The sequence below is a fragment of the Enoplosus armatus genome, chromosome 21 (genome assembly GCF_043641665.1).
Source record: "Enoplosus armatus isolate fEnoArm2 chromosome 21, fEnoArm2.hap1, whole genome shotgun sequence".
In the NCBI taxonomy this organism is placed as follows: domain Eukaryota; kingdom Metazoa; phylum Chordata; class Actinopteri; order Centrarchiformes; family Enoplosidae; genus Enoplosus; species Enoplosus armatus.
The window spans coordinates 11484631-11511120 of NC_092200.1; the positions used below are offsets into that span (position 1 = coordinate 11484631).

General features: G+C 42.8%; 2 protein-coding genes across 2 annotated transcripts; one reads left to right on the forward strand and one right to left on the reverse strand.

The window, feature by feature from the left end:
• Positions 1 to 1437: 1437 nt before the first annotated feature.
• Positions 1438 to 6960, reverse strand: arxa (aristaless related homeobox a). The gene is made up of 5 exons (XM_070928347.1): positions 6771 to 6960; positions 5898 to 6459; positions 4408 to 4453; positions 2425 to 2756; positions 1438 to 1699 (listed from the first exon to the last, which is right to left on the reverse strand). Exons 1-5 carry the CDS (start codon positions 6958 to 6960, stop codon positions 1438 to 1440), a joined length of 1392 nt encoding a protein of 463 aa, XP_070784448.1.
• Positions 6961 to 19197: 12237 nt separating this feature from the next.
• On the forward strand, positions 19198 to 26129 carry hgd (homogentisate 1,2-dioxygenase). The gene is made up of 14 exons (XM_070928394.1): positions 19198 to 19212; positions 20474 to 20545; positions 20898 to 20986; positions 21084 to 21189; positions 21383 to 21442; positions 21538 to 21629; positions 21768 to 21802; positions 21921 to 22000; positions 22285 to 22384; positions 22916 to 23040; positions 24835 to 24939; positions 25088 to 25214; positions 25593 to 25774; positions 25898 to 26129. The coding sequence occupies exons 1-14, from the start codon at positions 19198 to 19200 to the stop codon at positions 26039 to 26041; spliced, it is 1332 nt and encodes a 443-aa protein (XP_070784495.1). The 3' UTR covers positions 26042 to 26129.
• The last annotated feature ends 361 nt before the right edge of the window (positions 26130 to 26490 follow it).

A 26490-nucleotide genomic window follows, 5' to 3' on the forward strand; every position in this document is an offset into this window, starting at 1 on the left:
CATTCATTAAACACTACACCGAGTGCAAATGATCAAACACGGTCTCCTGAAATATACACGACCTCGTTTTGAAAATCATCCTTTTTTGTGGTACTTTTCTTTTTTACACCATATGTACAGTTTTCTTTCACACAGTCACGTCATTAGAGACACATCTCAGATCTCAGCTTCGCTCGCGTGTCCTGGAGTCAGACTCAGCGGAAATACCACAGGTGGGGAGGGAGGTGGGGAGTCTCAATTTGCAGCAAATTTACAGAAATCTGGTGCTGACTCGTATGGAAACGACCTCAAATAACCCCGGTTTGATTTGGAGGTTTAAAAATATACATACAGTGGTGCTGCTGAGTGTGGCTGGTGGACAGGCGAGCAGCGGAGAGGAGTCAGGCTTGTGGAGAAGGCTATGGAAGGTCTATGGACCGTTTTCCTTTGGTTCTGGGGGGCGGGGGCTCCTCCAACTCGCCTTTATTATAGACGCAGACTGGCTCAGCCCACATCAATGCATACAGATTAAGCAGTGTTAATGTCGAGCGCTCAGCTGTCCACATTTGAAGTAGCACAAGAATCCTTTCTAAAAGTCTGGTTTCCCCTGTGGTTCTTCAGCTTTTCTGTGTGTGTGTGTGTGTGTGTGTGTGTGTGTGTGTGTGTGTGTGTGACACGACAGATCCTTAAGTAAAAGTAGCCACAAAAAAAAGTACTGTTTTGTAAATATTACTAACAAATTATGTGCAAAATGTACTTAAATTATCAAAAGTAAAAGTACTCCATGCCCCCTGTGTGTGATACTACAATATATTATATTTCTAAATTATTATTACTGATGTGTTGTAGTTGGTTGAGGTGAATCTAATTTTAATATTTTATAAGCTTTAATAAGCTTTTATAAGCTAATTTGTGAATGACAAATAAATGTAGTGTAATAAATATTTCCATCTGAAATGTAGTAGAGGCATCAAATGGAAATATATGTACAAGTACCTCAGATTCGTACTTGAGTACTATGTTACATTCAACCACTAGCACTGTGTGTAGTTAGTATTTTGTTGTGTATGCACGTGGCACACTGTCAAATTTAATTTATTGTCAAAAAAAGAAATCTTTAGAAGAATGTAATCTTTTAAGCTGTTGTAACTGTTATTTAAGTGAAAAACATGTCATCAGAAAGGTGTGTGTGTGTATGGAGTGTAAAACAATGTTACAATATCTGTAATTACCTGACACACACACAAACACACGCTTTTTCTGGCCAGTGCTCTTTTGAATTTGGTCGTGCTACTTTGTTGGGGAAACATGAGGTAACAGGGATGGTTGAACAAGGGGACATCAGGACATCAGCCTCCAGAGGTATGAATGGGTTTTTGGAGGGGGTTGGGGGGGCGGGGGTGTCATGGAATGGGACGTAAGCCTGGGACAGGGAGGCCTATAGCTGGTGTTGAGTGTTCAGCACACCTCCTTCCCCGTGGCTCCGTTGGGGAGGATGTTAAGCTGGGTGAGCTGAGCCGAGTGTTCCTTGGCCTTGAGGCGCAGCGCGGCGATGCTGGAGGCCCTGCGGTCTGCTGAGGAAGAGGAGGCAGAGGAAGAAGAGGACGGGTCAGGGAGGACGGGGCCCGCGTGGGATGGGTTCTCTACAGGAGGGGCGGGCTGACGGAGGAGAGCTGCAGCGGTGGAAGCACTGGTCAGGGGACCCATACTGGAGAAAAGCCTGAGAAGAGACAAAGTTTAAATGATTCATCAAGTCTTATCTTTCAAGCTAAAACTGGATCTTTGCTCTCTACATCAGAGAGCAGTGTTGACTCAAAACGCTGTCTGTATAATAGCAGTAGAAGAAGAAAACCACTGCTTGTTAATTAGGATTTTCACCGTCCCTCAGATGTATTTTATTTCTTCTTCAGTTTGGCTGCAGTTGTCTTAAACCTCTTAAACAGATCGATGTCATCTATTGCATGCTGACTTCTCTAATATACAAGATAAGGTGGAGAGTAGAAGGTTAATAATGCTGTATAATAGAGAGGAAGAAAGCAAATGAGGAGCTAATTGTGGCATATGGAGTGTGCAGTGTCGCCCCCCTCACAGCTTGTCTTGCAGGATCACACGTTAGGTTAATTTATTAAGGCATCTGACAGAGTGATTACACACCACTGTGAATGGTTAACAGTGTAACATATTTGTAATCAGACACTGAGATAAACAGTAATGCAGTGTGACTGAGGATTACTGCATCAGTCGTTAGAGTTGCTTGTGTTAGTTTATTATAAGCTCCGTTGCTGCTGTGAATTTTTCCTTACATGTGCTTGACTGCAAAATTGTAGTCATTTACTGTAAAATACAGGGCTGAATGTGGAGTCCTACAGGTACTGAGATTTGTGTAAATACGTGTAAAGAACAGATATCAGGTCCAAGGGAGGTCTGTGCATGGGTGCAGCTTACCTGCCAAAAGTGGGTCCAATGAAGGCAGGGTGGCGAAACATGGCAGCCGTGCCCAAGAAAGTGCCCAGGCCTAGCGGGGTGGCCAGGGGTGGAGCGGAGCCATTGTGTGGTGGTGGGGCTAGGCCCGGGAAGGCAGCGGCTGCGGCTGCAGCTGCTGTCCAGGCAGACTCGAGGGCAGGGTGGGGGTGATGAGGGAAGGGCCCTCCCTCCAGGTAGTGGCTGAGAGGGTGGCCCGCCGCCAGGGGGCCTGGGAACGGCAGGCCTGACGGGTGGGCCTGTACCCCGGCCTTCTCACGCTTCCTCCACTTGGCTCTGCGGTTTTGAAACCACACCTGAGGGCAGACAGAAGTGATGACACAGGTTAATATGAGCAGATATGGCAATTATTTCATTTTCCTTGAGCTAGAAGGAAGATGTCAGAGGTAGCATCCGATAAATCTTGGTTCTAGGCAGATTGAGATGTTACAAAGAGGCTTGTTGTTTAAAAATATAAAAACAGCTCAATCAATAAATACATTTGCCATTTTTGGTGCATAAAGAGGCCTTTCCTCTTCTCTAAAGGAGATGCTCAGTTGGAGACACATGCTCTCTCATGCTATAAATAATGAAACTTGCTTGTCCTGCTTACATCACAGCAATGTTTCATTGTAATTAACATGACTAGCCTCTATTGAATGTTGTGTCAGTGTAGTCTAATAGTTGTCTAGTTGAGGTGGTGGCCAATAGGCGGAAAGTCAACGGTAATTACCTGCAAGGTAAACCCCGCAGCTCAGTCCCTTAAATCTACTTTCTGTCTAATTAAACCCCCATCCCTGCAGACAGGGCTTCAGATAATTAAGAGCGGTGTTAACAAAAGATCCAGAAAATTACTGCTGAACTGGCTCCAATAACAATTAATGCGCTTTAAATTAAATTCTTAAGAGACGTGGAACAAGTGACTTCCATCCAAGAGAGTATTTAACTTTCCCACGCAGCCACTGTTGCCCAGTTTGCACTGCAGAAGCACGGGGCTCCCACAATGAGCAAAATGTCAACATGAGGAGAGTGATTGAACGAGCGAGCTTGAGCGACAGGGACTGCACACACACACACACACACACACACACACACACACACACACACACACACACACATTATTCCCAGAGGGCTGTTTAGCATTACACAGCCCCTCGGGAATTTATGAGTTTTTATCACCTCCTGATGGCGCCCGTTAAGTGATTTGTTCACCTACGGCCCCTAAAGAGACATCTGTTGTTTTACCGTCGGCCATAACCTCCCGGAGCTTCCACCGTGTTTGAACTGTCTCTCTGGTTATGAGCCCGGGCTTTCGACATGCAAGCCACGCTTTTAGGCGAGGAAGAAAGAGAGAGGGAGGGATGGAGAGAGAGAAGGGGGGGGCAAACACCTTTAATGGTCTCTCATTCGCTCCCAAGTGCAAAGCATCGGATCAATGCAGGTCTATTGCAATCACATAATGGGAAATCAAATAGCATTAGCCCTCCCCTCTCTCTCTCCCTCCCCTCTCTCTCTTATTCTCACATCCTTTTACTCACACACACATCTCGGCCTCGCCCCCTCTCTGTCCCCTCTGATGGGAATTCAAACACCATCTCATCCCAGGAATATAGACAGTGTTTGCTCCTGCACTAAGTGAGCTTTTTATGAATCGCCAGCCTCGGTTTAATTGCCACTAAAACGTCCCTCGTTCGCGTGTAATAACATTCAATAACAGGAAAGACCTTCCCCGCGCAGCGACTGGGGCCATTTAACACATTTTTACTGTAATAAATTACCGCCTCAAATTGGCCCCTTAATCGCTGATCCTCAATCAGTGACGCATATCACCGGTTATTATCCAGAACTGCGCACCAGGGACATTTTTATGGAGGACATAAAACATTAGAGGGTTGTGCTTTTTTCCCTATTTGATTTACAAGCCACAGGCTTCTCTTTTCAGATAAAGATAAACAGAGAGCCACTTACTTGAACACGGGCCTCGGTTAGATCCAGACGCATTGCGAGCTCTTCTCTGAAAAGAATATTTAAAAAGAGAGAGAGGAAGAGGAAGGCAGAGAGACAGGAAGAAAAGATTCAAGGTTACAGGCCACAGTTTGGCAGCAATGTAGAATTGCTGTTTTGTCCCCTCCTGTTGTTCACTGTCAACAATAGACGACGAAAATAGGCTTGATTTTTTTCTCCCCTTCTTGGCATGGGCTGCAGAAAGACGCCATAGCCATATTCAATTTTCCCTGTCACCGATGGGTAGAAATAGGCCTAGTGATTGTTAGATTTTCCCTAGCACAGGCCTGTCACTGTAACAACATAATGGTTGAAATAATGACATCTAAACTAGCCTGCCATAAAGCAATTGACGCTCCCTTCAGCTGCAAGATGGGCTTGCAGTGTAAATTAGACCTACAAGTCGCCTTAAAGTAAATCGATTGGAAAATATGAATAATCCCAATGGGAAGAAAAAAATCGAAAAAGTAGACTGTTGTGTCAGAAAAGCTTATATTTAAAAGCACAAAATTGCGGGTGTATCAATTATCAAAATCTTAATTGAGCAGAAAATAGGTCTGATTTTTTATTTATAGGTGACTTAAATAAAAATCATCATTACATAAAAATCCTAAAAATGTAGCCTATTTTTCTGAAACATTTCTTGCAGCATAAAACCCTCTGAAAGTTCATATAAAGCTCTAGTTCACTCTGTGCGTGTATTTGTGTGTGTACCGGCCCTTGGGCTTGAGGTTAGGCCCGGAGTTTTAAATTTTTTTCACACTGTATTCAGTATCACGTCCAGCAGGTAACCTGAGCTGCAGCGGTTAATTATTCCTCCTGACAATAAAACCGCTGTCACCAACAGGAGCGGATACAGGTAACAAAACGTCCTCATTGTTAGCACTCACAGGCCCTTTGTGTTCACTTATGCAAGGCACGGGTTTGCTGTTTTATGAGGTGTGATCCGCACAGTGTCCAGTTAAAGACGTGTGGAATTACTGGGACTGATTCTGGAGAATGTTATGGGGTCGGAAAGTGTTTATAAAAAATGCAATTAATTATCACTTTCATTAATGGCACTATTAGATATGAAATATTTGTTGCATGTTTTGTGTCTTAATGCGGTTCTTGGATTTAATTTTAAACCTAGCCTTTTGTAATGATATTTATTATAAATAATAATAATAACTATTAGGCTATAAGACACAATTATTGTAGATTGTAATGATAGACGTTTTATATGCATGTAAATTAAAATTCTTGGGCCTAGTTTTTGGTCGTTTTAAATTTGTAAACGCTCATACAGACTTATAATAATAATAATAATAATAATATTAATATTAATAATAATAATAGTAATATTAGTAGTAGTAGTAGTAATTTTATGGAAGACAACATTTTTACATCTTAGAGCAAAGTTTTCCAGACTTAAAATAATAATTTGAAAAAAGAAAATCAACATTTTTTCTTACCTGGTGAAGACGTCGGGGTAGTGTGTCTTCTGGAAAGCCCTCTCCAGCTCCTCCAGCTGGTAACTGGTGAAGGTAGTCCTGTATCTTCTTTGCTTCCGTTTCAGCATCCCTTCCTCCGAGTCACTGCCCGCCGACAGACACACGCTGTCCTCCCCGTCCCTCACGTCCCCATCCCCGGCGTTCAAGCTCTCCCTCTCCTCGTCCTTCGGGGACAGAGCGGCCGCGTCCCCGCAGCTCTCCTCCTTCCCTGCGTCCTCCTCGAACTTCAACGGGCCGAGCTCTACGAGTCCCAGGCTGCCGTCCTCCGAGACCTCCCCGGGACTCTGGTCGCCCTCTCCCCGACTCAGGGACGCGTTCTCCCGGTAGGACTTGCTGCGGCTGATGCTCACCTGCGGCGCTTGGCTGATCTTGAGGCTGTCGCTGGCCTGCTCCAGGAGGAGCCGCTCTCTGTCCAGCGTCTCTGCGTGGTCGTGGAGGTACTTCCCCCCGGGTCCGTACAGCCGGCGGAGCTTGGGGGGCAGGTGCATGTCAGCGCTGAGAGAAAGGGGGTCTTTCGTAGGCCCTGAGAAGGAAGCGTGTTAAAAATGTCAAAATGGCAGCGAATAAGCCAAGCAAACATTTCCCTTAAATACAGTTTTACACCTTCTTGAAGGCATGTAAACAATTCTAGTCTAGGAAAGATTTATTAGCCAACTATTATGAAAACAACGAGACGATTCACCGGGAAACGTGTTGACTTGCTAACTCTTATTGACGCATTAACTACAGACTTTGAGCATAAAACTAGCTCATTTGTTGCACGTTTATCACCCACAATGCTCTCAAATAACCAGCGTCGACTCTCTTTTTAATTTCAGCTGGAAGAAAACTTACTGTCAGCCGTCTTGTCGAGCTCCCCTCTGCCGGGCAGACCCGTCAAACTTTGCGCCCCTATCAGTCTGACCTTACAGGGACTCCGGCGGCCCAGAATGCTGTCTATGCAGTAGGAGGAGAGCAGCGTCGGGGATTTGCTGCTCTTCCTCTCGCCCCGGTCGTGGATATCTTCCTCAAACTGACCGCTCATGTCGACGCTTTGGTTCGTCTAGTTTCGGTAACGCCTGTCAGTCTCCCACTCTCACCCTCTCTCTCTCACTCTCTCTCTCTCGCTCTCTCGCGCGCGCGGTCCGGTGCTCTCTTCTTCTTCCTCTCTCCTCTCAGGCCGGTGTGCCTGTTTGAACCGGGACCGTTCACTCCTCCTCCCTCTCTCCCTCTCTCTCGCTCTCTCTCGCTCTCTCTCCTCTCTCCTTCTGTCTGTCTCTCTGTCTCTCTCTCTCTCGCCCTGCTCTTTCACTCTCGGCTAATGACAGACAGCGGTTTGACTGCCAGGCGCTTCTCCGCTCCGCGCGCTCGCTCAGCATACGTGTAGGCTGTTGTTGCGCGCCTGATTGGCTCGTACGTGTGTATGTGGGGAGAGAGACAGCGCAGAGCTGCTTTATATATTTTACGATTAAAGTTAATTTGAGGGAAAGGCAACAAAACCCGGCATGGAGTGGCTTTTCCTCCGCGGAACGAACTCGGCAGATAAAGTTGCAAAAGCAAAGCACTTTAAGTCACCATTTTTCTCTTGTTGGTTTTATTTTCATTGTACTCCAGTCTGTGTAACGTATATTATATTATAATAATAATTATAATATTTAAAATTCTGTGAGGGGGGCAGCAAAAATCATCTGCACCAGCATGAAATTATTTAATAATCCAAAGATGTTTTTGGCAGACGTGTGCAACTAAGCACAGGCGTGTTTATGATATTAATTAAATGCAACAATGAAGCCAAAAGGTACAAATACAATAATCAGCACAAGACAGAGTGCATAACACAAGAGCACAACAGGTTATTTTTTGTTTGTTGTAAACATTTTGACATGTCACAGTAGAAAGAGCACAGGTGTAAATACAATTAATGAAGGCTGAATTCCATTTAGCTGCTTCAGTTTGTGCATGCTGGCTCACTGTCACACTGTCAGGGCTTACTGGGACACTTGAATAAAACTGAGCCATTGTTAATGTCGTTCTGTACATCTGTAGGTCTACAGAACAGTATTACATTATTATTAGATTAATACAGTACAGTAGTAACAATTGAAGCTGTTGATATTGCTAGCCACTTTTTATGTATGCTACAGGGCGTTGAAGTACCAACCCCTTTTCACAATTCTCTCCCTGATCCCAGTGTTGATATTTACATATCATTTATATATATATATATTATGTTGTTTATATTAGGCTACTTTAAAATTATTTGGAATTTGTACTAATCGAGATAAAAAAAAAAAATAATAAACGAAAATATTAGATTGAAGGTAATAATGTAATTAAATAGGGGATCAGGTTATTTGTGATGATTTTTGTGTAGTCTTAATTCCTCACTACATATATCTGGGCCTACATTCCTTATAGCCTATTTTTTCAGGCCACACAAACTCTGTCTCTTGAATCCTTGTGCCCAGATGAAAGAAAATCTGGCTCGGAGTTTGCATTCAACCTCAAACAGCACCTGGGAAAGCCATGTCAGAGATTGAGTCACGTAGACATAGAAATATCAACACTGGGATCAGAATTTTGCCTAAAACTATTTCAGGTTGCAGCAAAGAAGCATTAATAGGATTAATATCTATCTATCTATCTATCTATCTATCTATCTATCTATCTTTCTTTCTTGTTCCTGCTCTCTCTCCCTCTCCCTCCAATTGCCTGCTCTCTGCTGGAGTTGTGGATTGACTTCAAAAGTGAGGGTGGCGCGACGGTGATGAGACGCCGCACGGGGAGCCGGGATAGCACGCAGGGACTCCGCTGTGGAGAGGGGGAGAGATGGAGAGATGGATCGAGAATGTAATTTTAAATGAAAGTCTATTTAACCCGCTGTGAATGGCATGACCCTTATCCTCGCCTCAGAGCCCATCACTGTTAAAAGGATCATTTTCAGAATTCAATCCAAAAACTTCAGCAAGCTGCAATTTACTCTCTCCTTCTGTCTCTCCTCTCCTCTCTCTCTCTCTCTCTTCCTCCCCTCCGTTATGTATCTGCCCGGGCTCCAGCATCGCAGCAAACGAAAAATAACAATAAAATATAAAGTCTTTTTTTTTCTCTCTTTTATCTATTTTAAGCGATAGAGCTTTATGGCCTTTTCTGTGATTGAAACTGGAATAAGAGCGCCATTGATCTGTTTAGTTAAGGTGCAGGCCGCTTTGTAGATTTAGGGGGCTAAATCCAACCATCTCAGTTTTCTATTATTATTTTTTATTCAACACAAAATTATAACCAACACATATGATATGAAATGTATCGGCAGAATTAGCACTGAAGTAGAAAGACAATGCTTTTATATTAAGCTTTTTATGTGGCACATTCACTCCGTGATAAATTAAGTTCATGTTATCAGACAATACAAAGTCTAATGCATCTATTAAACATGCTGCACTCAGTATTATAATCAGATGCACGCTGTCACCACACGGATGGAGTCAGATTCATTCCACCCGCAACTTTTTTGTGGTGTCACAAACTTCCGAGCTTGTTTATTTGCACGCAAATCAATGTAATGAGTGTAATAACAATATAAAATGTTATGCCTTTTCCTGCGCGGTCACAAACAGACGTGCGTAATACAGACGGGTATTTAGAGTCGCTCTGTAATTTGGGGGCCACAATTTGATTCATTTATCCGCACACTGTTATTAACCCTGTGGAAAAAGAGATGTCAGCCGCCATTTCAGCCAGCAGGACATCCGCGCTTTGTTTAAATGCACTAATTACGCGCATACATTAGAGGGGGACGGAATAGTCAGAGCGCAATTTTCACATTTTCAATTTTCCGTCTATTTGACGTGCAGGTGAAGAGATGGCGGAGAGAGGCCGCCTTCCGTTTCAGCACCACCCCCCCGCCGCCTCCGCTGTATTTGCATAACATCCTAAGTTGATGATATCCAGGGGGAAACACCAGGCTTTATTCTTTCTGTTCGTTTCAAGCTCAGATACTGCTGCTGTGCCACTGTGTGTTCCACCCTCAAAGTCCACAGGCCTTTCTGGCTTTCTTGTGTCATGCACCTTTGCTATTTATTTTAAACATATTCAAGTCAGAAGGAGGGTTTGTGCGTTAAGAGCATGCTAAGAGCACATGCATTTGATCATCTTTGTCCTGAGTGATGCAGGCTGCCTCTGCTCCCTTTCAGCCCGTGCCTCGTCCTCTCCAGTGAAGGCCATGGAAGTGATACTAATGAAGTCCATGATTTGGGACCAGCAGATTGTGCTTTGCCTTGCAGGTCATTCAACTGGCGCCATCTCCTGGACGGGATAGCAAACGGCTCCAACGGGCAAGACCCAGTTATTGTAATGTAAAGACATACACTCACACGTTTATATTCACACATTTGTGTAAAATATAAAAAATAAAAAGTCATTTATTCAAAGGGTTCACCTAGTTATCCTACATTTGCACATAGGCCTATTTTGCTTTCAGTTTTCTGTTATCCCACAAGTTTGTCCCTATGCAACACGTGTAAACACTGAACCCTAACACGCACCAACTGGCTCGTGGCCTTGGTGACGACTCCATCCTCCCATCCATCCTCGCGCTCTGACATAATTGGACACTTGCACTTCTTGAGAGGCAGAGCAGGAAAAGACGGAAAGGAGGAGAGAGAGGCAGAGGCAGAGAGTGTGTGTTGGGAGGGGTGGGAGGCTTTTAAGGCGCGCGTAAGCAAAGTTAATTAGCGGTTATTAACAGCCCGCATAATGAGAGCGAGAGGGAGTCAATTTAATGACTTTGTTAGCGCGAGTTCAGAGCGACAGGCGATGATCGAAACAACAAAGGCGAGCGCGCACGCAGCCATCATCCGTAATTTCCAGCGGTAATGCGGTCTGATCAGAAACAAAGGGTTCTAATTTCGTTCAACTGACTCGATAATTTGTCCTTATGTAAGGAAAATAATTAATGACTTAATGCTTCAACAGAAGTAGCTTTCTTTGGGGGGATTTCGGATGCCTCGTTTGCTGGAGAAGGTCGTAAGGAAATCAATTTCCAGGCCTATAATTATTTACATCATGAATTTAAAACGTGGACGTGTGCCTCTGCTGGCGGTTAGTGCGCAAACGAGTGAGAGTCTATTAGGAGAGGAGAGATGGAGTCTCCAAATCATCTTCCCTCAAACAAATTGTGTGTGGCAACAAATGAGCCACTTGTCATAATGTAGTATTGCAGATATTCCCATTAGAACAAAGAAAATCATGCAGAATCTGAAAGAAATGTAGGGTGTTTAAAGCCACATAGAAACTCAGACCAAAAGATTTGACATTAAAGATCCCTCGTCAGACCAGGTTTGGAGGTTTGACAGATGGTACCTGATCATACCTTGGAGCTCAGCTGAATTGGTGGCCTGTATCTGTTCCCGACAATGTGCCAGGTTATTGTGGCGACTGCATTGCAAAATTATCCGAGGCGTGTGCGTCTTTACGCTTGATTTCATCATTCCACAGATGGCTTGAGTTGGAGGAAAGATGTGAGCGCTATTATCGATTGCGGGGAACATGAGCCGTCTGCGGGCCACTCTTGGATACATGGCAGGTGGATAGGTCACCCGCACGAGAGCGGCAATTTCACGGCCCCCATTGTCTCCACTGATTACTGCTTTGATCACAGGAATCAAGAGCCCGAGACTCTCGTAAACCTACCACGGAGTCCAGGAGCTCGTGAGCTGAAGAGGTCATCATCATCATCATCATCTGCCACATCATCTTCATAACCGTCATCATCATCGCTAGTTGACCATTCAAACCTGGGGTGCCGTGTGTTTTCACAGCCGCATTGCCCTTTTATTGATTGCGTGCCTTAATTTTAATTCGATTGCGCGAGTGTCAAAAATTCCGCAAGAATCATCCTAGTAATGAGATAATCAAAGTAATATATGCAAATCAGTTATGTTGCCAGCTTATCAAAACCGGAGTGCCCCCCCTTGAGTCTGAAGAAGTCCATTTATTCAGTTAGTGGCAATACCTTGCGCAAATGGCGCGATGCAAATGACAGTTGATTAGACTAAATTAAGAACCTCGTTTCTCCCTGACCTTGTCTGAGTTTTATGTAAATTCTTTTTTTCTTGCTTTAATGTGATAAAAATGCATTTTACACCCTGGCCTTTATAAATCTGAACAATATTTTCCATGAGAGAAACAATGGTCAGCCTCAAATAACTCACTGAGTCAATAGCTTGGATGACTCTCTCTGTCTGTCTGTCTCTCACAAATCTCAGTATACCACGACCCCAGTGCAGCTCCCACAGGGACAGAAAGTGTGCCGCTATAACTTCCTTGCTGTGGTGGGAGTGTGCCGTGAAGATAGACTAGGTGTGTGTGCCTCTGAGTGTGTGTCTGCAATCGTGTTTACACGATTATGTGTACTCATGTGTGTACCATAACATATTGTCTTAGGGGACAGAGAGAGTGCAGTTGAGACTTCCTCTCTGTGGGGTGTGTGGGGCCTGTAGATGGGAAAGGAATAAATCCAATATAGATTGCAGGGCTGCGCTGCCTCCCGCTGGGGACCCTCAGACTTGCAGGCCAGGATCGAAGTGCTTTTCTCCCCCTAAATTGGCCTGAGAGGCCGCAGGAGCAGCCAAGCTACACCCCCAACGCTGCGACTGCCTACGACCTAATGATGGTGCTGGGGACAGACACACATATACAAGTGCGTACACAGAGACACCGAAACTCACACACAATCATTCCCAGATTGATATAACATGAGTCGCACACTTGCAGCCGAACACACACTTGGACAAGAAAACCACACAGATATAAACACACCCTCCTTGTTCTCTGATGTTGAACACACTCATTCCTTGTCCAAAAACCATTCACCTCAAGTTTTCCTCTTCACATCTCAGACCAACCCTCGAAACTACCTAGCTAAACTACGGATTTAGAGGAGGTGTCCTCACTACCTGTCCACACACTCCAGAGAGGAGAGGTGAATAGTATAACTGGCACCACACTAAGTGTCTGGACTGATACACACTCCTGCCCTTTGGTTCCCCTACAAGGAAAACAGCACCAGCACCCCAATGCCATTACACTTCTTGCCAAACATCCAGCCACTGTCATTTTGGTTCTGTCCAGGGAGCTAATTCTATTTGTGATGAGATGTCTGATGTGTTGCTGGGTCGGGTCCAGAGACAGTGGGACAAAATATCCTACAGCTGGACATTTGTGGTGGCTCAGTACGCCCCATTACCTGCTCACAGGCCATTTTAAGTTAACTACAGCATGCCACTACACAGCTTATTTGTAGAGGGTAACAGGTTGCAGAGGAGAATACAAAGATATAGAACCACGCATACATATTCACAACTGACAACTGGAATTACTTGGTTTTTGGATGCTACCATGGTGTGAATTGCATATTATTATTAGCTATTGCATTTCAAACGAATATGGCTCCTCCTCTCATGTGTGTACAATTATCTTTTCATAGGAAGAAGAAGATTCATCTTTCAAATATAGATAATGTCATTTTAGTACTTTAGCACTGAACTACACTGTCCTACAAAGGCAGATAGCAGAAACAACAGTTATCAAAAAGCTTTTCAGGCTGGCCAGCAGGTTGTAATACCTTGATTTTATGCCTAATGATAGATTCAAAAAATGAAATGGTGGTTACTGCTACTCTGCTAATAAACTAGCTGGCTTTAGGGGGAGTTTAGCTAACGTTATGGTTTTATTCTCCATCGTGACAGGAGTTAGCTACTGCCTCATTTAGTTATGTGGAATTACCAAGATAGGGTTTCATCAAAATGAATATTCTTAAACAACAGATAACAGCAAGAAGAAAAGCCAATAAGTAAATTTAGTTTTAGCCTTGGCTAGCTGTGGCTATCTCACAAGCTAGCTAACGTTTGACATAGCTGCTTTAACTGTCTTGTTGGCTGTCTCTCTGTGGCAGAGTGTAGTTACTGCGGTTTTACTTATACATTTTAAAATTATAGAAATTATACATTTCTATGATGATATTGAGATGGATTCAGGTCTTGCCTCAATTTTGACCAAATACTTTGGGACTGCATTTTGGCTTTGTAGGGCAGCACAGAGCTCTCTGTTTTCTGTTCATATCTTCTCCTTTGCTACAGGTGTCATTTTGCGCTCTTTAACCTACTAACAGAGAAGACACACTGGAAACAAACAAATTGCGCAACATCGCCTCCGTCATTGTTGTTCGTCGCGGTGGGCGAGACAACGCCAGTGAGTAGCATGCTCATTAGCAAACATTGTGTAAATAAGCAACCTGCACTTTCTCCCACAATTACGTGACGTTGTGCCAAGCAGCACTTTGTTTTTGTTTTGTATCCGTGATCCTGGAGGCCAGGGACATAGAAAAGAGGGATCCCAGAAAGTACAATAAAGAACCTCACCTCCACACACGTCTCACAGCAGATAGACTAAACTTCTTGACCCACCACTGCATTGCTTTTTTATTGTCCGTTTTTTGGCAAAATACTGCACATTTGCTAGACCACACCGCTTGTCAGTCCTGTGTCATCTGGAATCCAATGCCTTGCGAAGCGATGTGCTTGTGTCCCATAGAAAATCACTGTAAGTCATGTCTCATCATACATCATTGGTGTTATTTATCCACTCGCCTCCTTTCATGTCCACTCCGGCTCATCTTTGCAGCACCATCTTGTATTGTTTCTCTCCTTCTTTTTGTCTTCTCTACTATTTTCCACTTTGTATTTTCTCCCTTTCATCTCCATCACCCCTTTCTTGTCTCTCCACTTGTGTCCCTGCTATGGTACATTACATTATGTTTTTCTTACATCAGCCCAACAGTTTGTGGCTATTTCCATGTCTTGTTTTGTTTAATAACTCGTCCGTGGCTGTGAGGAAAGCAACATTGCTATTCATGTGTACAGTATATGCTCTTTCATAATGCAGCACATACACACAACAGCAGAGAAAAATGATTACTAAATACCTTCAATGCAAAGACAAACACATGCAGCACATTTACATAGGCCACAAACAGATACACAACAAAATCCTTTTGACATCAATAATTGGTAAATCCTCTGATTAACTTGTAAGAATTGTCCTTAGAGTGCTTAAGTAATTGTGTTTGTGTGTGTCCTTTTTTATTGCATGCACCCCCCCCTCTCTTTAAAGCACATCTTTATAACCAAGCAATTCCAAAGCAATTTTCTCTGTGGGAGGAGAGTGTAATTTTCTATTCTGTGACACTGTGATGTGTAAGAAACTGGGAACTGGCGCTAAAAGGCGTCTGTAGTGTGTGTCTTGGTGTGGGTGTGAGCCGCTTTAATGGCCAATGCGGGGCGGGTGGCGATGGTGGTGAGCGGGTGCATGTCAGGAAGGCCATCATTTAATGACTCCCAAATAGTGCCCTCCTCGTTAGAGCTATCGTCCTGGAAACACGAGGCTGTGAACCAGGAGAGCGCCACACGCTGCAACAGTCTTTTATCTTCATATTAAACCATTTGCATAACATTACCGCGATAGATAGGATTCAGGAGATACTCAACCTACTCAGGGAGAGACAGAGAGGGTATACTACATGTCCTTGCAAATCTAATCAGCGTTAAATGGAGCTGTCAAATGTGTGTGTGTGTGTGTGGTACTGGATAGCTCATGTCAGGAGTCATTTAACATTAAGCTGCAATAGTGTGTAACAGGGCTGTAATTACAAAATACAAGAATCCAAGCTATTTCTTGTTAGATGTGACATCCAAATACAGCAGTTAGCCACCAATGATACACAAGATGAGGCCAGGTGGTGACAATTCAGATGTCATGTGCTCTTATGTCCTTCACAAAGTTAAGTTTCAATGTTCTTTTCTTTGACATATTGAGCAAATATATGCACAGTAGTAGCAACTCCACAGAATACAAAGAAGTAGCCAATTAGAACAAATTGCATCGCTACCATTTTTTAGATTGCTGGTTTGAGATGATGGTTGGATTTTGTGTGATATCAGCAGGCTAAAAAAAGTCTCAATTTCATGTTTTGTGTAGATTCAACACCTATCCATACAGTATAAAGTGGTGTTTTGCTTTGCGTCGAAAAGAAAATATCGGCCAGCTGCTTTTTCCCTGCTCAAGGAAGAAGAAAGAGAAGACGAAAGAATCTCATTACTGTAGAGAAACAAGAGGAGGAAAGTGTGTAAGCACACACCAATTAGTTGTTGCTACTTGCTACTGCCTGATTAATTTAATCAGAAGTACACTTGATATATATATAAGTACCAGTATGGATGTAGTAAATATGACAAACGGGCAGATACAGCACAATGCACTGCTCTCCTTTAACCATTATAACTCTGGCTATATATTTCTCTATATATAGGTTTGACCATCATCTGAGAATACCTGACTAATGGACCATACAAATGTTTCATATTGTAAAGTATACTGTATGAATGGCATTGCAAAAGCTGAGGAGCATGCTGGAAGCAAAACTGACCTGATAAGATACAATATCATATTGGTCATGTAAAGGCCCTGCACACCGATGGGAAACTCACATGTGATTTAAACTATTTAGCCTGATGAGACCTCTTCTCAGGACTGTGTGGGCATGTACAGACTGTGCTTGATTGACATGTCCCACCTATTGGAGTGGGACAAATTACACCTTTATAATTGTTATTGGTGCATAATCGCATAATTCCCAGCATATATACGCCCAACAGACCCCTGTTCAGATTAAGAACAGGGGTCTGATCACCCAGAATAACCAACAACTGTGTGGGTGTGCAGGGCCTTTAAAGGATCAATTCACCCAAATAACACCATAAGGATCATATGCTAATAAGAGCATATAGCATATAGCCAGGCGGATAGCTTTATTTTCACGAGGCTGAGGTTGTGAACAACACAATGGGATTTTGTTTGTGGTACTCAAAGCATCACCACAAGCTTTATCCTGAAATAATTGTCCCAATGAAAACGGTCCACACCGAGGTCTGCATTGTGTAGTCTTAAGACCAAATACCTGAAAACCTAAATGAAACCACAAAAACAAAACAATCTCCATGGCTAGATGCCACTAGGGGTAGGTGGGATACAATGTGTGTGTGTGTGTGTGTGTGTGTGTGTGTGTTTTAGGTGAAGTGACCCTTTAAAGAAGGTCAGAGTATTGAAGAAAGGGTTTAAAATAGCACATACATTGTAAGTAGATATGAAAGTTTGCGCACTTGCATGTGGCTAGAGATGTCATCACATCACAGAATAGGCTTGTAACTGTGTGTGTGAGAGAGAGAGATTGCTTGTTTATGCATATGGGGATAGACTGTGCCAGGTGAGTGTACCATTTACCATCAAGCCATTGAGTTCAGCAGGCATCTAATAACAAAGCATTTATGGCCCACTTACGCATGCATAGATATAACTGTCAGTCGGCAACAACAGTCTCCTTTCTCCCGTCTCCAGCTATTCCCGCCTCTCTTAAAACACACAGGCACCATCCGGATTGGACCCAAATACTCTAGAATTCTATCATCAGACTCGGGGATGAAATTAAAATCGTTCATTTTCTTTCTCCATGCAAGGAGCAGATCAATTTCCGGAAACTGGGACGTGATATTTTCCTGCCATTGGGCTTTCTCGTCTTTGGCGCAGCACCCTGACTGGCTGCCAGCGGGGGGCCCGGGCCTGACTGCACGCCTCGTCGGAGAACAGTTACTTCTGCCGCGGCGAGTTTATTTGCGCCTCGCTATGAGAATTGCCATCATTTACCCTTCCCCAACACCTCCCAAAAAGAAAAGAAATAGACAAGAGGGGAAGCGAGGCAAGAATGAGAGAGGCGAAATTGATTCTTTTTGATACATGCTGCACGGGGGACATTAGGTACCCCTCGTTTGACCATCTATTTCAAGAAATGAACTGAATAAATTTTGCGTAAAGTAATGTATAGGCCTTTTGGAGGCCTTCTGCTGTTGTTCATATGAAGAATGAATTGCTCTCTACAGCATGCAGACGTTATGCTGTGTATATTATGCCAGTTTTAAGACAGAAGTCAATTAATCATGCAGCTGTACAGGAATGATAACTCACTTTAAATAAAACTGTAACTCAGCTTGTGTTAAGCGTGACAGAATTAAGACCAACTTGATGAACCAGTGGAGCATTACCTCCGGAGAGACGGTGGCCCCAGGTTGGTGGCACGTTCGCCTTCATTGCAGTGTAAACATTTCACTTTGTCTTCAGAATAAACACTCATTTAGAAAAATCAAGGTATAGCAAATTTGGGAGCCTGTAGTGTAGACTCTACTGACTAGATTATTTTGTACAGATGTTTGTTTTGCTGGACGTGATGATGTACATGACACCGTTGTTTGCACAAGCAGTCATGACATCACCACAATTTGCCCATGATGAAATAACAGACTAACACTGTCTGTTACACCATCATTTATAGGCTGCTTATTTTTCCTTTCTTCATTATAGCCTATACAAAGGCTATAATATTTATATTACCAGAGGTGAAACGTAACTAAGTACATTTACTTAAGTACTGTACTTAAGTACAATTTTGAGATACTTGTAATTTACAAGCTATCCAGCAGATAAAGTATTTCAAACCCAACTTTACCAGCTGCAACTTTAAAGTGATGAACACATTAATGCACCAATTCATTATTTTAATACTAATACTTTTACTTGTAACAGAGTATTTACTACACTGTTATTTTTCTACTTTTACTTAAGTACAAGATTTGAGTACTTCTTCCACCACTCTTATTACTTAGTTTATGATAATCTAGCATCCATAGTTTTTCTCTCTTTATCAACATAGCTTAAAAAAAATAAAGTTCATGTCAGGATTGCAGTTGTCTGTGACCCTGGAAACAATAACCTGATACGTGGCCTTCCCTTCCCCCATGGACTGTATGAAATGTGTCCTGTTTGTTACCTGCCTGTTGCACTCAAAGCTTTTAAATGTAGTCCTGGTTCTTGTTTGTCTTGGCAGTGACACCAGTCCTTGTTTGCGCACTTTTTGGCCCTCCGACCGGTCCTCTCCATTTAGCATGAGACCCTGCTGTTGCATCACGGAGCCTGTCAATGCCTAATTAAACCCATATTGAGAAAGAGTAGAAATCCAACCCCCTTTTCTACTCACTTCAAATAACGGCATGCACGCGCTCTGCAGTGGATTTTGGTCGAAGAGAATGCATTAAGAGTCAGGGAAGGATAGCTGCAAGTTAATTTCTCTACCACTGAAACACTTTCAACAGCTACCAGGAAAGTTTTCACAGGCAAAACAATGTCCGGACTCAAGGTAAGGCAGCGTTTACTTCATTCAACACTACTGTAAATATTAGGAAGGTTTATTCCCTAGTGCCTAACTGCGCTTGTGCCCAGCAACAACGGTTTCAGATTAGTGTAAAGGCTAAACGTTTGCTAACATGCTGTGATTCCGCGTTGTTTGGAGACTAAAGGGCCGGAGTAGATCATCTAAATCTTGCACTGAAAGTACGCAAAGTTAAACTGTGCATCCAGCCATCATTAACTTTAACAGAAACAGACCGGCTGACTGAAGGGCGGCGTAGCCTCCGACCAATCAGAGTGCTGCATTCAGCAACTGCCCAGATGTGGTCTGAGACGCTTCAACAGCTTCACAAAACAATAATATTTAAGTTGGAAAGTGTCATTTCAAAAGATTTTTACTTGAGCATTATAAGTTAGTTCTAAACATTTAGTCTTGGTAGTATTGGCTCTCTGTGTATATTAATTAACAGTTTTTTCGATGAAAGCATTTTCACCCGAATAAAGCATCGTTTTCTTGACACTAGCTGAGTGTAATGTCTGTGGGATAAGGGAACAAGTGGAATCGTGCTAGCCTGTTGGCAAACGTTTTCGCTTAAAAGGATTGTAAGAATGATCGTGACTAAATTATTTATGGCTGACAGTTCATGTGATTTTTGTGTCATGTTTTTTTGCCCGTCTTGCTCCTCTAACACGAAATAAACGTATTCGTCTAAGAAAATCTTACTTTACATAACATTCTTTCAAACTGGAGCCTCAAAAACGTCTTTACGCACGCGCCAAAAGCGCATGAACGCGCACATATGGAAACCATCCATGCCTGTGAGTGTCCTTTTTGCAGACTAACAATGACTCAGCAAGATTTCTTTGCATTTGTGCCAAGTTGATGTTTTTTTCCGTGATAGGGGAGACATGGTCACCGGTGATCAGTGCCAGTGTAGAAGGATAGTAAAGTAATATCATAATTGAAATATTGATCAAAAAGTACTGTGGAGAATGTTAGTGCAATTAGTCTGTTTCTGTAACACAACACAGAAATAATGGATGACTGCGAGGGGGAAATTTGGCATAACTGCAGTTTGTTTTATCATAGATCTAATGTGAATCAATATGACAACAATTAACAAAAAGACAAGCCTTAATGACAAGCCTTCACATTTAATTATAACCAGCATGAACACATTTATCGTGCATTACAATGAAGCTGCATGGTGTATTTTTTTTATTTTTTACTTTAACTTGGCTTAACTGGAGTGTCTGTCTTTCTCTTGAAGTACATGAGTGGTTTTGGGAATGAATTCTCGTCTGAAGACCCTCGCTGTCCTGGATCTTTACCTGAGCGACAGGTAACACCACCTGAACACACATGTCATTCATTCATTTGACTATTTTTTTGCTTTAGTGAATGGCATGAATACTTAATGTTGACACCAGGGGTGTTAGGAGGTGTGACTTTTCCATGTTTAACAGGAAAATTATCCCAAGAGGCATATAGTCAGCTCCAGGTTGAATTTATTCCACACATCTATCTCATTCATCATCATTTCTACACAAGTCAAAAAACGACCAGCAGCCTATGTTTTTGGTGATTAAACCGCTCAGAATTTGCACTTGAGCTTCAGACAGACCTGCTAATCCTGTGCGGACACAGCACAGTAGAAACACCTTGTCTAAACACACTGCATTATGTCTCTACAGAACAATCCTCAGGTCTGTCCCTATGGCCTCTATGCTGAGCAGCTCTCCGGCTCTGCCTTCACCTGCCCGCGGACTGACAACAAGAGGAGGTATTCATCTGTTTCTGACATTTAAATTAGCTCACTTACCAATAAGGAGCTTAGACATAAGGAATGACTTAACATTTGGTGCTTTGTCTTTCTCCAGCTGGTTGTACCGCATCTTGCCATCTGTCAAACATAAGCCTTTTACCTCAGTGCCCTGTGGAAATCTAACAGAGAACTGGAACGAAGTGGAGCCTGACCCCAACCAGGTATATAAAGGCTCAAAGGGAAGAGTTCCTGCTCATTTAGTCTTTGCTGCTAGTCTTGTTAAAGCCCCTGAAACATTTTTATTTTGTTTCTAAACCATTAAAGGCCTTTAATACTTCTCTGCACAGATGAATTCCTTTACATTCTCTCTATGTACTGAATAAGTAGATTCTGATGCTGAGGTTTCTCTCACAGCTGCGATGGCTGCCATTCACCATCCCCAAATCTACAGAGAAGAAAGTGGACTTTGTGGCTGTGAGTTTATTTCTTTCTTTCTTTTTTTTAATATTATTCTTTCATTAAAGATTCTCAGTTCACTGATTGGGATTTTGTACGTCTGTATGTTGCAGGGTCTGCATACTGTCTGTGGCGCTGGAGACGCCAAATCTCGCAACGGCATTGGCATCCACGTGTACACCTGCAACACCTCCATGGTTGACAGGTGAATATGTATTTGCTTACAAAATGTGTCCCATCATGTAACAAATAGATGCATTTTCACATATCAAACGGCGACAAAATCTTTGGTTACGTCTTTGGTGATCATTTGCGAGCTTTCTCCTTTTTTTTCTTGTTCCAGGTGCTTCAACAACTCAGACGGAGACTTTCTGATTGGTGAGGAAAAAGGCTGTTGATGTTTTCACTGTCATCTATCATAAGAACAACGATAGCTCAATCCACAGTCCTTCTTCTCCCTCAAATTTTCTTTCCCTTTGTCTGTTTGTCTCTCTAGTACCGCAGCAGGGTGAGATCTTGATCACCACAGAGTTTGGGAAAATGATGGTCGAGCCGAACGAGATCTGTGTCATCCAGGTGAGGTCTATGTTTTTCATCTCCCCAGAAATCTACCATCTTGTCTGCCTCCACACCCCACTTACCATATTTAGAAAGACATAGTTTGATACTTTTCAAAAGTAACCTTAAAAATAGATAACAGTGGAAAGAGGTTTGAGCTACAGAAAGCCTGACCACCAAGATTTGCTATTGCAGCGTGTGTGTTTTCCCAAACACATCCCCTCAGCATCGGTACAGCCCACATTTGATTCATAACAGCACTAAATTGTCCCTCACCACTTCTTCTCATGTGTTTTGTCCAGCAAGGGATGCGCTTCAGTGTCGATGTTTTCGGAGAAACCAGAGGCTATATACTGGAGGTGTATGGTGCCCATTTTGAACTCCCTGACCTGGGACCCATAGGTGTGTTTTTGGGTGATGTTTGTGAGTGTGGATACGTGTAATGTATGTTTATCCTTCCTTGAATTCTGCACACCAACCTCTTTATGTCTGTTTTCTGCAAATCTGTCAACTTTTTAGCCGTGCTAGCAGCATGGCTCTAAAGATGGAAATGTCAGTTGGCTGGTTGGTCCATCACCTCGGTCCATACTGAAATATCTAAAAAATATGTGCAATACTTTATGACCAAATAGCTGCAAAACTAATGGCAGTCCCATCATCCTCAGCTGCACTTTATATTTGGCGCTAATTAACACATGTTAGCATGCAAACATGCTAAACTACAATGATAAACATGGTGAACATAAAAAGCATCAAAGGCAAGGCAGAGCATCAGCATGTTAGTATTGTCATTGTGAGCCTGTTAGCATGCTGATGTTAGCATTTACCTCAAAGTACAGCCTCACAGAGCTGCTAGCGTGGCTGTAGTATTGTTTATAAAGATTTAAATGTTTTTTGTGCGTATGTCTGCATATGTATGATTATGTTCTGCAGGAGCCAATGGCTTGGCCAACCCAAGAGATTTCCTGTGTCCAGTTGCTTGGTACGAGGATCGAAAAGTGGCTACAGGTTACAACATTATCAACAAGTACCAAGGAAAGCTCTTCGTCTGCCAACAGGTGTTTTTTTTTTTGTGTTTTTTTGTGACATTTCAGTGTCTGTGTGTGTGTGTGTGTCAGTACACTCACATGTCCACAGACACTATATGACAGGGGCCCATACATATTGCATACTTGCCCTATTACCCTATTTAGGTTTGTGTTTGCTTCAGTAAACACCATCGAACCGCAAACAATGACTAACAGGAAACTGTTCAAGTGAAGCATATGATCCATTAGGTGCTCCTGCAGATTGAATTGCCATCCCTGATGATTTAATATCGAAGTGTTAGCTGTTATCCATTCAGCAGGTTTCCGCCTCAACTCCCTTATTAGTCTTAATCACTCATAATTAGTTAAGGCATTCTGGAGTTACAGACAGTGTACCTGTGAAGCTTTGCTTTGTAGGAAAAATCCTTCCCAAGTTAAGCATTAATTTCACCGTATTTCACTCAGAGAACGATCCTGCCCCTCCCGAAATGTCCTGTTGGGCGCATAATTGGATCTACACATAATGTCTGGCAGGAGTTTTTTTTTTTACCGAGACAGGGAGGAGGTGGGAGGAGAGCTTTGTCAGGGGTGGGGGTTGGGGGGTTGTAACCGTGGAAACCATGTCAAACCACACTGTTATTATTCATCGTAGGAAGTACACAAGGGCAAGATACTGTCCTTTTTTTGTAGCAAAACAAACGTTTTTCCATCTCTCTTGCTGCCTCTGCTTGACGATCCTCCCCCTGTTATGTGCTGGGTGTCAGAGGTGGAGGCTGCTGGCTGCACCTGACACTCTTTTCCTGGTGTCCACCCTTTCACCGAGCCGGGAGGGTGAAGCTACAGGGGTAAGAAAATAAGGTGGGGGACGTGGGCCTCATCTCAGGGAAGATGCTGCTGCTCCTGTCTGGTCCTGCTGTTTTGTTCCCCCGCAGAGCACTGAAATTGCTCAAATTAACTTATTATTTGCTTGACTGGGCCAATATGTTTGTGTTTTGTGTGCATGTGTGTGCAAGTGCTTGCTCTCCTCCATTTTTTGCCTTCATTTTAATCGAATGGAGTGGAGTTACCATGGATGAATGTCCACGACATTACCTGCGCTGGGTTTCCCAAAGGCCTTTTTGTATGGTAACTACTGTAAATTGTGTGCAGTTAAGGTTTTTTTGGTGTTTATTGGTTGTGAAATGTGTATGAATTCACTTAAGCACATGTTTGTGTATGCATATGTGTTTGTGGGGTTTTATTGTTAGTGTGTATTAGCTGTCCATGTGTGGAGGTGTGTGTGAGCATGTGCTGAAGGAGCACAGAGGTCACTCAGGAGGCAGCTTGAGTTGTAATGAACTATATTGATTTTAGAGCTGCTGTTGAATGCCTTTTTTTCGCAGTGACATTATCAGAACAGAGAAACTATATAAAATTGCTGTGGTTTTAACAATCAAGATAAAGAAATATCTCTGCACCCACTGTTACTGCTGCTCCCTCCCCCCGTAACTGCGCCGCTGTGAGCGTTGAAATACTCAAACTTTGGGAAAGTTTGATTGTAATGCCAATTACCCCATAATACCTGGAGCCTCGTTTCACAAAGAACAGGGGGGATGAAAGAGAAGAAAGAATGAAAGAAGCGCACCCTTTCACAATCAACCCTTTTCATTATGACCAGGTTTTTTTCTCTTTATGTCAAGAAGTACTCTCTCTGGGAATTTAAGATTACAAAGACATTATTCATTATTCCTTTTTTCCTCCAGTGAAAAGCTCAATTTAAAGTCTTATGTGTTTGCTGCTTGGGTAGACTCGTCTTATTTGTTTCGTTCTGTGCTCTGCTTGTAGGATTTCTCTCCATTCAATGTGGTGGCTTGGCATGGGAACTACACACCTTATAAATACAACCTGAAGAACTTCATGGTTATCAACTGTGTGGCCTTCGACCATGCGGTGAGTCATGTTTAACACTCCAGTATATTACAGCATTTTTCGATATACATACAACAAAGGAATGCCTCTTTTCTCTCAGCCTTTGAAGTGATTTGAACCCAACTCTAATTCTCTAGCACGCATGGTTTCACTTGTGATCTTCCTATAGGATCCATCTATCTTCACTGTGCTGACTGCCAAATCCACACGACCAGGTGTGGCCATTGCTGACTTTGTCATCTTCCCCCCTCGGTGGGGTGTGGCTGACCACACCTTCCGTCCTCCATACTATCACCGTAAGACCACAATAATGCACACATGCCTTGCTTCAACTCTAAAGTGGTTTGGAGAAGAATACTTAAAAAAGCAGAAACAATGAATTTTGAAACCTAGGTTAAGACGTGGCTGAATTTGAATCCTAAATTTGAATGGAAATATCGAATTCTGTCTAGTAAGGTGAATTTTGGTCTTGTCATGGAATGAAACAAGCCAGCCAGAAGCTAACATGCTGTATGACTCTTTTCAGCTGAGGTACCACCACAGCACCTTTTGTCTGTTTTCACCGCAGATCTGTAAAGCCATCTTGTGGACATCGGCGTTATAGCTTGCTCTTTATACAGCAAACTGAACCCAGTTCAGTGCTGTGTTACAGCTCCTCCTGCTTGTCTTTTTAGGTAACTGCATGAGTGAATTCATGGGCCTGATCAAAGGCCACTATGAAGCTAAAGAGGAGGGCTTCCAGCCAGGAGGGGCCAGCCTCCACAGCATGATGACCCCACATGGCCCGGACGCTGAATGCTTTGAGAAGAACAGCACTGCTGAGCTCAAACCTGAGAGGGTGGCTGAAGGAACCATGGTAAAAACATACTTATAAAGTTTCAAGGTCAACTAGAGAAGCAACATTAATTTTATATTATAAAAAGATAGAAAGGTTAAATGCCATGAGTGATATCTGTTACATGTCTTTTCCTTCCTCCAGGCTTTCATGTTTGAGTCATCCTTCAGTATGGCAGTGACCAAGTGGGGTCTGCAAACATGCCAGAGACTTGACAAGAGCTACTACCAGTGCTGGGAATCTCTTCGCAGCCACTTTAATCCTGACTGGAAGCCCAGCAAACAGTAGCAAAATAAAGTATAAACCAAATATAGTTGTTATACAAAGATCAAAATCATAACTTCATTTTAATAATGTGACTACCAGCAATCCAATGTTTGTGGAACTTTCTTGGTGTTGTTTGATCAAGTCTGTTGATGAAATTACAGACAGAATAAAGTCATTTATTTTATGCAGACAACAAAGATTTGAGTTGTGCAATAAAAATTAAAACCTGTATGACAAAGATTTGATCAGTGATTGCTATTTAGCAAAAGTTATAGTCTCACTTTAAACAGTGACTTGCTTAAGGGCACCTCAGTGATGAAGTGTATCTCATTTACTTTCCCTGTGCATTTTAATATATGTGGCAAGTGATTTTAGCAGGTGATCTTAGTGTCAACGTTTTCACAACTAAAATGTAAATCCACTCTTGTTGTCTCCAAGGTGAGCCTTGCTGTCCCAGTGTCTGCTGGTTA